This window comes from Festucalex cinctus, chromosome 17 (genome assembly GCF_051991245.1).
Source record: "Festucalex cinctus isolate MCC-2025b chromosome 17, RoL_Fcin_1.0, whole genome shotgun sequence".
Classification (NCBI taxonomy): domain Eukaryota; kingdom Metazoa; phylum Chordata; class Actinopteri; order Syngnathiformes; family Syngnathidae; genus Festucalex; species Festucalex cinctus.
Genome location: NC_135427.1, coordinates 19,432,167 through 19,443,976, shown reverse-complemented (window position 1 = coordinate 19,443,976; position 11,810 = coordinate 19,432,167). Strand labels below are relative to the sequence as shown.

General features: G+C 41.3%; 1 protein-coding gene across 1 annotated transcript in view; it reads left to right on the top strand.

Moving 5' to 3' along the window:
• Window positions 1-1,121: 1,121 nt before the first annotated feature.
• uts2r (urotensin 2 receptor) overlaps window positions 1,122-11,810 on the top strand; it is a 31,932-nt gene continuing 21,243 nt past the window's right edge. The window contains exons 1-3 of the mRNA XM_077503955.1: window positions 1,122-1,553; window positions 3,559-4,283; window positions 8,166-8,544. Coding sequence (XP_077360081.1) covers window positions 3,570-4,283; window positions 8,166-8,543 — 1,092 coding nt within the window. The 5' untranslated portion in view covers window positions 1,122-1,553; window positions 3,559-3,569 and the 3' untranslated portion in view covers window position 8,544. The remainder of the gene's footprint in view (window positions 1,554-3,558; window positions 4,284-8,165; window positions 8,545-11,810) is intronic.

Below are 11,810 nucleotides of genomic sequence, written 5' to 3'. Positions count from 1 at the left end.
TTCAAATGGTCAGGAGACCAGAGAAAAGGTCAGAAAAAATAAAGAGAAAAGAAAGATAAATCAAAGTGAAATCCAGCACCGACCAAACACTTCCTGCCTTCCCCATGGTTACAAAATCAAAGTCTTACGCCAACCCCGGAAGCCTCTAAATTCCAGAAAATTAGCGAGATCTCAAGAGACCAGAGGAAAAACTGAAGAGAGGAAGGAGGGAAAGATCGATGAGGCAGAGGGAGATCCATAGAAGCCAGTACATCCAATCCATCAAAGTGAAATCCAGCACCAACCAAACCCCTCCTGCGTGGTTACAAAAACTGAGTCTTATGCCAACCCCAGAAACCTCAAACTTCCAATAAATTGAGATCTCAAGTGACCAGAGGAAAAACTAAAGAGAGGAAGGAGGGAAGGATAGATAAAGCAAAGTGAGATCCACAGACACCAGCACCCACTGATTCAAGGGGCTGTGGGAGGGAGAGGCAACTTCTGTTTGAGTTTCAGTAGATGCTGGTGCGATGGATCTGGCATGCATAAGGACCACCACCAAAGAAAGAAGCCGTCAACCGCGGTCCAGCAAAGCGAGCACCATCCCCCCCCCGGAATCCCCAGGCCGCGGCAGCACCAAGGCCACCCCCAAGGCACCCGAGCGGACACCGGTCGGCGAGCCGACCCAGACGCCCGTAATACCCCCCTAAGTGTACTACAACCTTGTGAATGAATTGCTCCGTTGACATGACAAAGCTTGGGTCACCTCCATGGAGCAGAGACAATGCAGAACAGAGCATTGACGCAGTGCTAGGTAACAGCCACCCCAATAGGCTCCATTCAGAAAGTGTTCCTGGATGCCATTGTTGAGTGTATACCGTCTTTGGAGAGAACAATTCATCCTGATTACATTTGTTTTTTTCTATATTTTTGCCATTGTGGGTCTTGGATCACAGTGCTATACGTTAGTATGTCAGACAGCACATTTCCTGCATACCTCACCATTGCCAGATCATCTCTGTCTTCTCCCTCCCATTTTTATAGTAAGAGAGCCTCACTTGCTATCCCCTCCTCTCCCCTCCCTCACTGCCTCTCTACCTCACACTCACGCACACGCACACTCGCTGAGGGGGAATACTCCGAGATGGGTGGAAGCGTAAATGCGATCGTCATTTCTCTGTCACATTCAATTCATTGAAAGTCTCTTTATTTTTCTATATATCTTGGATTTTTTTTCTTGCTCCTTTCACGTCACAACTTTGCTGCCAAGCTGGATGAATTCAATGGAAGAGAACTTAAGATTGATCTAAATCAACACCTTTTGCTTACAACCTTTGAGAGATTTTGGATTTTTGGTCACAGCGGATAATTTGTGCTTCTCCAGACTGGATGACTAGTTGTTTTTTTTTAATTCACATTTTGTTTCACCTCACGGACACCTGGTAGAAGCTGCTTTTATGAAGTGTGAAATGTTGAACATACGTGCCAGTTTTGGAAGGGAAAAAGTACATCAAAACATGGCTGATGGAACTGCTGAAACGTGCTGAAGGCTTCTTTCAAACAAGACACCTCAGGTACTAACTTGCATTGCCATTTAATTATAGTTGCAAAGGGAATACAGGGTAACTGAAAATTACTCCAAGGGCCATTCAAAGTGATTTCTAGACGACTTTGGAGCAATTAGCAAAGACTGAGCAAAATATTATATTGGCAGTCCACTCAGCACTGTCTGAGAGATAATAGCGATAAATGTTCATATTACCATCTAGAACTCTGAAATTAATCATTGTCAGTCAGGATATTATCCATGATCTAAGGTGGACACTTTAATCAGGATTAATGTAATTTTTCCTGTAATGTAAATCAATTAAAACACAGAAGCTAAATAAAAAAAAACTACACTACAATCAAACAACTGGCATTTTAGTCTTGTTTTTAAGCACCCCTGACACTCAAGCTCTAAGCTATTTTCAGAGTTGGTTTAGAAGCATCAAGAGTGTATGCTTTCCACTTAATGGCTGCTGTCCAAGGTTAGTCTCCTCACATCTACAAGCTGTATAGTGTACCTCAGATTATTTAAAATAATGAATAAATGGCTGCAAGCCCAGTGAAATAAGTGTATGCAGTACTTCCAGTTGCTGTGCAGTCCGCTCAAGGCTTTTCAAGCCAAAGAAATTAAACATTTTCCAATGTCAGAATATTCAGTGGTCTGATTGCAACCCAATCGAGGATGCTTTTCACTTAGTGGAGACAAAGTTAGGTAACGAACAAAAAGAAACTCAAAGCAGTTTCACAAAATATTTGGCAGGAAAAGAACTCCAATTCCTGGCACGGAATTTCATCAAAACTTCTATATGTAATACACAGGCAAAAGTAAATTTACAAAAATGCATCTATCCATTTGATTTTGCCTGTTCGGGGTCAGGTCGCAGGGCCATAGAAACCCAGACTTCCGTGTCCCCAGCCAATTCATCGAGCTCTTCCGGAGGGATGCCGAGGCGTTCCCAGGCCAGATGGGAGATGACGTCTCTCTAGTGTGTCCTGGGTCTTCCCCGGGGCCTCCTCCCAGTGGGGTATACCTAGAAAACCTCTCTAGGGAGGTGACCCGGAGCATCCTAACTGCCGGAGCCACCACAACTGACTCCTCTCAACGTGGAGGAGCATTTGGCTCGATTCTGAACCTCTCACGAATGACCAAGCTGTTCAGCCTATCTCTTAGGGAATTTATTTCGGTCACTCGTTTCCGGGATTTTGTTCTTTCAGTCATGACCCAAAGCTTGTGACCATAGGTGAAGGTGGGAACATAAGTTGGGTGATTTTCACCACAACCGATCAATATAAATTCCGCATCACTGCACCGATCACCCTGTCAATCTCGCATTCAATTATTCCCTCACTTGTGAACAAGACCCCAAGATACTTGAACTTCTCCACTTGAGCCACCTTATCTCTCAATGTGGAGGAGCAGCGGCTCAACTCTGATGCCCGTGCAAATGTCCGAGCTCTTCAACCTATCTCTAAGAGCGACAACCTCGGAGGAAAATCATTTTGGCCGCTGGTATCAGGGATCCTATTCTTTTGGTCATGACCCAAAACTCATGACCACAGGTGAGGGTAGGAACGAAGATCAACTGGTAAATCGAGAGCTTCGCCTTTTGGCTCAGCTCCTGCTTCACCACAACAGATCGTGTCAACGTCCGCATCACTGCAGACGCTGTACCCAAATGCCTGCCAATCCTCCGATCTTCCTTTACTCGTGAAAAATACCCCAAGATACTTGAACTCCTCCACTTGGAAAAGGAGCTAGTTGTCTAATCATAAGTGTCTAACTGTAGCTGAATTTCCTGCAGTTCTACGGGATTAATTCCCTCTCCAGTTTGTGGGGTTAGGATTCCGGAAACAGTGACTGACGCCATGTAATTGGCTGGGGATTAGTTCAGGATATAGTCCATCATTCGCCCCAAATTATCTGGAACAGGCCCCCCCAATCAATGTAAGAAATGAAATGATTTATTGACAGTAATGACCTTAAATTACCTTAAATGTTCTCGTTAACTCTTAACTGTATTTCTCTTGCAGTATCTACGGAGATGACCACTGTGTCCATGGAGCCTGTAGGAGTGCTGGTGGAAAGGAGCACCAATGCCACCGAACCACCTCAGAGCACTCATGAGGACCCAGCTGCTACCTTCACCATCGGCACCATTCTTTCCATGATGTTTCTTGTGGGAGTCTTGGGAAACATCTACACCCTTGTGGTGATGTGCCATTCCATGCGGAACGCAGCTTCAATGTACATTTATATCATCAACCTAGCTTTAGCAGATCTGTTGTATCTGCTCACCATCCCGTTCGTGGTGTGCACACACTTTCTAAAGCGCTGGTACTTTGGGGACATTGGCTGCCGGATCCTTATTAGCATGGACTTTCTGACTATGCACGCCAGTATCTTCACTCTGACTATCATGAGCACTGAGCGCTACTTCGCGGTGCTCAAACCATTGGATACGGTGAAGCGGTCTAAAAAGTATCGAAAAGCCATCGCTCTGCTAGTTTGGGGTGCTTCTCTTATCCTCACATTACCGATGATCGTGAGCATTCAGCTCATGAAAGTGGGCAACAAGGCTATGTGTCTTCCCACCTTGTCGTCCCTGTCCTATAAGATTTACATCACCTTCCTTTTTTGCACGAGCATTGTTGCCCCGGGACTGATCATTGGATACCTCTACATCCAACTTGCTCGGACTTACTGGGTTTCACAGACGGTGACCTTCAAAACGACCAATAAGCTTCCCAATCTGAAGGTCAGTGGATCTCTCTCTTATTTATTATTTTTTCTAAGTCTTAGAAACCATTAGGTTTTGTTTTAAGAATCAGCATTTAGGCCAGTGGTAGGGAACTCCGGTCTTGGTGAACCACTGTCCTGCCTGTTTTCACTGTCTTCATCCAGGAACGTAGCTGATTCAAATGATCAGATCATCAGCAAGTCTGTTTTAGGAGGAAAACAATGAAAACAGGCAAGACAGCGGTTGGACACAAGGTTCCCTACCCATGATTTAGGCCATGGTGACTAGAGGTGGGAATCTTGGGGCACCTCACGATTCGATTGCGATTACGATTCAGAGGCTACGATTCGATTATAAAACGATTATTGATTTCCCCCCAGGCAGCAGAAAAAAAACAATGTATTTTGGTGCTTTTAATGTTTCGTACATTAGTTACAAAAATAGTACAAAAGTCCTCTCAGGCCTAAATAAACTACTATTTCAGTATCAAGTTAACAGTTCAAAACAGTAAATAAAATACTCAAGTCCTCATTCTGTAACAACAGCTTTTAAGTATATTCAGTCTTCAACAGAATAAAACATAGCATTGAGCAAAAATATATTTTTATCCACTCAAAAGTGCACTGAGATATAATTGAAAGACAATGTGAACTACTACTTCAATACAAATGCCTAAAAAAAAAAAAAGTGCTTTCCTGCTTTTTAAGTTGTGTAAAGATGAACATGTAAACATTAAAGTTTCTCAGAGGTACAAAAAAAAAACCCTCAAGTGCTTTTCTGCTTTTTAACTTGTGTAAACATGAACGTGTAAACATTAAAGGGATCGTTCGGCTTTTTTAACATGAATCTCAATTTGATCCTCACCTCCCGTGTGTGCGATCAGCACTGACTTCTTTCTGACAGCGTTCGGTGACACGCGTTCATGTTCGACGTTGGACGAGAGGAAAATAGTCCAGCAAGCTGGCTGGGGTCTCGGAAATAAAGCGTTTTTCTTCTAAAAAAAAACTATTTGTTTTCAAAAGCGTGATACATTTCCACCACAATACTCTTTTTTGAATAAAGTCAGACGCCATTACCGCCAGCCACTACTTTTCTGTTCGTTCGTTCGTATCACTGCGCGGCGCCCTGTAGAACGCTAACCGACGCACTGCAGCCAGCTAGCTGATACTTCCGCCTGAAGTTGTTTGCCTTTTCGGAGCAGGTCTGATCGGACGAAGAGGTGGGTTGGTCAGCTCAGCCATGCTTGTTGTTGTTTTGAATGTCGAGGCGTGAGTTGTGGATGTGTACTCTCGGTCCGTCCCATTAAGCGTCCCGAAGACCGCGCGCGCTACTGCGTTTCAGTTCCGCGTACTTTCCGCTCCGGTCCACTTTTAGTTTCGGTTCCCTTGGCATATTTATATAATCGGAATTTGGACTTTTGTGAATCGTTCTCGATTGTTCCACGGCCGAATCGTGAATAATCTAAGAATCGGAAATTTTGCACACCTCTAATGGTGACCATGTTTGAATGTGTCCCTCCTCCAATGAATAGCTGACCACAGCTCACTAATGTGCACTGTACGTAAGATTCAATGTAAACAAGCCGATGTTAACTATGGCTGCTATTTCGGAAGCACAATTTATTCGTAACGGAGTGCGACTGTAACACTAAGGCGTTATCTTCGTAAACTGCGTACATGCGTTCGGTATAAAACAGGCAGACCTTGATCTGCATGCCAGGGCAAGTTTAGTTTAATGTGTTTGGGAATTTGAAAGACCGCATTAGGCATTCCGGCGTACCAAAGGCATTTTCTTTTAACCATCACCGGCGCACAATTTGCTGACTGAAAGTAGACTAGAAGGTGTGGCACAAGTGGCTTAACGCGATTTTGGTGAATTTGATTGATGTTCTGGTAGACAGAAAGGCCCCTTTCGTATTGTGTAATACCTTTTAACGCTTGTTGGGCTTAAAAATGTCCAACCTGAACAGAACTTCATTCACAGGAAAAACACAACCTGTTTTCCAGTTTCCCCTCTTCATCACATGACTACTATTGAATATGAGTTGATCTGTTTGCTCCTGCCTTGCTCTTTCTCACAAACACATTGGCAACAGACGTCACTGTCAATGGACTGGTATCAAGCGCACACATGATAAGAGCACACAAAAGAGCACATAAGGCACGTAGCAGGAAGCCATCTGAGTGGCTGTGATGAGACCATCGGCTTCACAATCACAGTCCAGAATTAGGAAAACCATAAGGACCCGGGCCAAATTGCAGCGATGCTGTAAACATCCACGCTATAAAAATGAAGATGTCACACCCATTGCCACTATGTCCTATAAAAACAAATATTTGTTTTTCTTTGATTTCCAAGATACTGCAACTATAAAAAGGAAAGCACACTAGAAATGGTATATTCTAAATCATTAGTGTCAGATAAAAATGTAACAGTTTTGTGCAAACTGTTTTTTTGGACACAATAAATGCATTTGCTTAATAATGGTTCTCTATGACAAACCAGTATTTACAAGGCAATACACAGCATGTTCCTATCAGCTTACAATATAACAATGTGTAACATTGTAAAACAAGATAGTAATATTATTGTATCTTACAATATTCTCAAAGTAATGGATATACATCAGGGTGTCAAACATACGGCCCGTGGGCCTGATCAGGCCGCAAAGAGGTTTAATCCGGCCCGCGAGCTGATTTTGTTTCGTTAAAAAATAAAAATAAAAATAAAATTAAAAATTAAAAAATTATAATGGATGTCATTATTTTACACACCACCTAAAGTTATGTTAAAAAAATAAAAATAAAATCATAAACTGACATAAACGTGTTAAATACGACACAAATTAAGTTACTGGTAACATAAACTCATATGACAAGGATTAACGTCCTTAGTTATAACTTCATTAAATGCACCACACAAAGTATTCTAGTAAAAATATATATATATAAAATGGATGGATGCAAGTTATTTTCACAACGATATGTCAGTCTTTAGTAGTTAGTTGGGAATCCATTTGCCTTAACCACTGCCTTGAATTATTGTTTTGAAAATACCGTCCATCTTTTTTTTTTCTCCCTTGCAAAAGACTGGAATGTATTCGTGGTAATTCCTTCAAAGTATTCAATTTTTTTTTAATCCTGTTTTTGAGGGCTTTATGAGCTGGAAGTCCAAATTGTGTAAAAATAAACTTAAATAAATTGTGGGCCCTGAATGTGTAATCGATGAAAGTTTGACTATTTGAAAGGAATTCTGGAAATGATTCAACCTTTCAAAGATATTCAAATTTTTTGAAAAGGGTCTTCTTCATATATACGTATACTATGTATGATGACATCCGCAGAGCTCAGAATCTGCGTGCACCTCGATGAAATTCAGCTATTTACACTACCTGTGCTAATACTTAGACATGGTCCCAGCAGGTGTAACATTTAGTCAACTTTAAGCCAGGATGCCTCTGTTCAGAATAAACAAACAAACAAAAAAAAAGTGTTATTTATACTCTGTGTGCCCCAACGTTCCAGACAATAGCGGCTTTGGCTCACGCTTTACACTGCAAAATGTTATAGTGCGCATATGCATGGACGCCTGATGAGGCCATGTGCTCGCCCATCTGGCGCCATCTCTTCAGGTGGAGAAGATTGACCAAAGCAGTGAAAAAGAACATGTCATATAATAATATAGGGTGAGACTGTCTCAGAGGGAGCACTTGCTAAAGTGCGACCAGATGTAATGAATACCAGCAAATCAGGGTAATGTTTAATAGATGAGTACAGAGAGTTCAGGCGCATAATATCTGAGTTTGTGATGTTGTGTAAATAGTAAATAATTGTGTCTTTTACGTCCCATGGAAACAAAGCTGTCAATGATGTATTTATCTTAATTTTCCTTTCTCCAAAGGTTCTCTACCTGATTTTCACCATCGTGCTCCTCTTTTGGGCATGTTTCTTGCCTTTTTGGATATGGCAACTCCTGGGTCAGTACCATTCGTCACTGCCCCTGTCCTCCACAGCCAAGCGCAACATCAATTACCTGACGACATGTCTGACGTACTCCAACAGCTGCATCAACCCATTCCTATACACACTGCTCACCAAGAACTACAAGGAGTACTTGAGGAAGCACAACCGGTCCTGGTCAGCTGGAAGTTTTTTTGACAGGAGGGGCCGTTTACAGCGCTCGCCGCGCAGGTCGCCATCGGCAAGCAGTCAGCAGTGTACGGAGAGCTTCATGCTCACCCATACGGCCTCTTTGCGTGCCCACAACAGCAGCTTGTGAGGTAGGCTCATGTTTTTATGACAAGGTTAAAAAAATATACAAACCACTAGCCTTGTCAGTCTTAGGTTAGCTTAGCATTTAGCATGGCTTGTCCGTCTTTCCTCGTCACCCTTTCGTGAGTATGATACTTGTCAGCAATGTAACTTATTTGCCGCCACGCAATGATTCTTATGCTGCATCGAGGATGGTCGGAAGTCGGATATATCCAAGTTGTTTTTTCCCAGTTCCGACATGAAAGCGTTCGAGGCGAAAGTAAACAACCAAAATGGCGGATAGTGGTAAAATGCTTTTTATTTTGGTTCTCAAAACTCATTTTGACCTCCAGCAAACTTACCTACTCACATTTTTGCTTCATTTATTGTTTTTATTTTGTTTCATAAGCATTCCATACAGTTGAGTAGTTATAAGTTCATGCAGGGAGATAACGGCATACTGTCACATATGTTGCGTTATGTGGGGTTATGTCGAATATTTATGAATGAAGAAAGTTATCTAGTTTTATACTCGAGTAAATTGTGTTTTACTATTCACGGTCTGTGTTCCCGAAGGGGTCGCCATTGTATAGTGATGTCATTTGTAGTCCGTTGGTGAAGTCGGGGTCCGTTTTATTTTATTTTTTTTCCGACTTCGCAAGTGGATTTTCCGAGTTCAAGGGGGCGTTCCCCTACACACTTCCTGGTTTGAACTCGCAAAAGTCCGACTTCCGACCATCCTCGAATGCAGCATCAGAGCAACTACACAGCATATTTACGTTCACTAGTACCGTAGCAAGCCGAAGCTGTTGCTAGCTAGCTGCTTCTGCGTGAGTAGCGCAGAGATAGTGAAGCTTTTTTGAAACCATCTTGGTGGTTGTTCTTTTTCTACTTTTTCTTTTAACAGTTGTCTCAGTGTCATTTTTGCTATTGAAAACCACACAAAATGAGCACAAAGCAATAAGGCACAACATGAGAAAAAATTGATCCGCATGCTACATTGTGAAACCGCTTATTTTAAGCTATGCATACAGTGATTTTTTAAATTTGAGCAGTCCTGATTTGTCACCTAGCAAATTATTTTAAGAGAATGTTTGCATCTGACTAATGCTGTCCAAACTTTTTAATAGCATTATTACGAACGGTTTAAATTACAGGCTGATACAGTTGAACAAACATAATGTTGCTTTTGTTTTATTATAAAAGTTTATTCTTAAACGTGTATGAAAATGTATTATGTATCTGTTAAAAATGTCTGAAAAGTTTGATTTATTTGAATATTTATAAGTAATGGGGTGTAAAGTTAAATGTCACTAGGTTCTAAATTGCAACAATCACTTTAATTCTAATGTATGAGATTGTAAGACACTAAAAGCCATTTTTATGGTACCCATATAAAGTGTCTAAGTGCCATTTATTCAAAGGCAGAACACAGACTATTTTTCTTTTCTTTTTCTTTTGTTTTTAAATAGTATAAGTAAGCAAGTATTTTGTCTGAATTGATGCATGTGTCAATGTGGGTATTTTATGAGAGGCCGTCAGGGACATACCGTAATTCTGGATTGCTCTCACACACATACACACAACACTCTCATACTAATTTTAGATGTCCGTTGCAAATGTTTCCCTTCAGAGGAAACTGAAGAAATTTATGGAAGTGTGGCGTAGGGGAATGTGCACACACATAGGCATCCATTTCCTATCGCAATTGACCTCATTAGCGTCACGGTTGAGCTGGAGCCTATCCCAGCTCACTTTGAGCTAGTGGTGTGTACATCCTGGACTGGTCGCCAGCCAAATGGATTCACAAACAAACAACATTCATGCCTATGGATGACTTTATGAGATTTGAAATATATATTGACTTGCTACACAAGCCATTTGGTTCTAATACTGCCATATTCAAATAACTTTATTTATTGCTGTTATTTCTGTATTCTGTACCTTGGAATTACCTGTACTGATACTTACCTTAATCCGTAGGAACGAGGAATAGCTACTTGTATTTGTTCTCGTGCAATCTCACCTCTCATACCTCTCCAAATTAAAAACAACTGAATGGATATTATTATATATTAATATTTACACTGGGATTTTTATTTTTATTTTTTATATTTATTTTTATTTTTTTAGCTTTAAAGTCGTCAGGAAACGTGATGACGACCAAAGAACCGCAAATGCAAGCAATTGTAGAGAAAGTAACACGGGGTATACACATACTGATAACTACGCTAAATTTGAAGATTAACTTCTACTCCCCAATCTGCGAGGAAATACAGTCAGGGATGCAAATTTGAAACATGTTGAATAGGGGTCAACACAGAGTTAAGCCCATTCGTCGTGACTCATATAGGTTTGGTCAGATGATGTTTGCAATGCGAGCCCGAAGGCAGTTTAGTTGCGATGTCAATTTCAGTCAGCAGTAACCCTAACCCTAACCCTAATGGTCAAAATGGCGACCCTCTGATAAATAAAATCAGAAACTAGTGTTTAGATTGCTGGGTGAAAACTTAAACAACAACAACAAAAATAAAAAAAATATATTTATACTACACGTAGTGAACATTTCTGGGGAAACAATCAATAGGTGCGTTTCCATTACCCTTTTTCGCAAAAATAAAAGTGATATTGTACTATTTCGATAAAGTATAATTTTGAATTGTCGGTGTTTCCATTGTTTTGCTTCTGAGGCGCAATTCTCGGAATGTCCCGTCTCGCGAGACCTCGCTGTTCTGTAGTAGGTGCTCATGATGTTTACGGTAGACGGACGCCCGGTGTAGTTATATTACTTTAAAAACACTCTCCCCTCATCGGGCGGTTTCGGGCATTTAGTGTTGTTGTGTGTCTCCCTCGGCAGCCGGCAAGCAGTTCTGACACGAAAGCGAGTGGCCCCGTACTTCCTACTTCCTGTAATCCTAAAATGTTGTTGTTCCCATGCAGAGCTGGGTAAAAGGCGGGTTACAAATTGTTAGAAAGTTTCTGATGTTTTCTGGCGTCCTCCCTGCTAAATTAACCAGACATGGCAGGACAGGATTTCATGCTCTCCTCTCCTTCAACTTCTCAAAGGAGGCTCACTATATTACACCTCTCTCTCTTTTACGCTCATGATGTGCAGTAGCCGATACAAATCACTTCAGCGTGTAAAACTAAAATACAAAACCAGAATGAATAATTATCAAAACAAATAGTTAATTGCAAGTTTAATAAAAAAATAAATAAAAAATACACTTAACGTGTTACCGTCCTTTCCTCCGTGACCGGGCGGGTGTCACATGACTACTAATGCGCAAAAAGT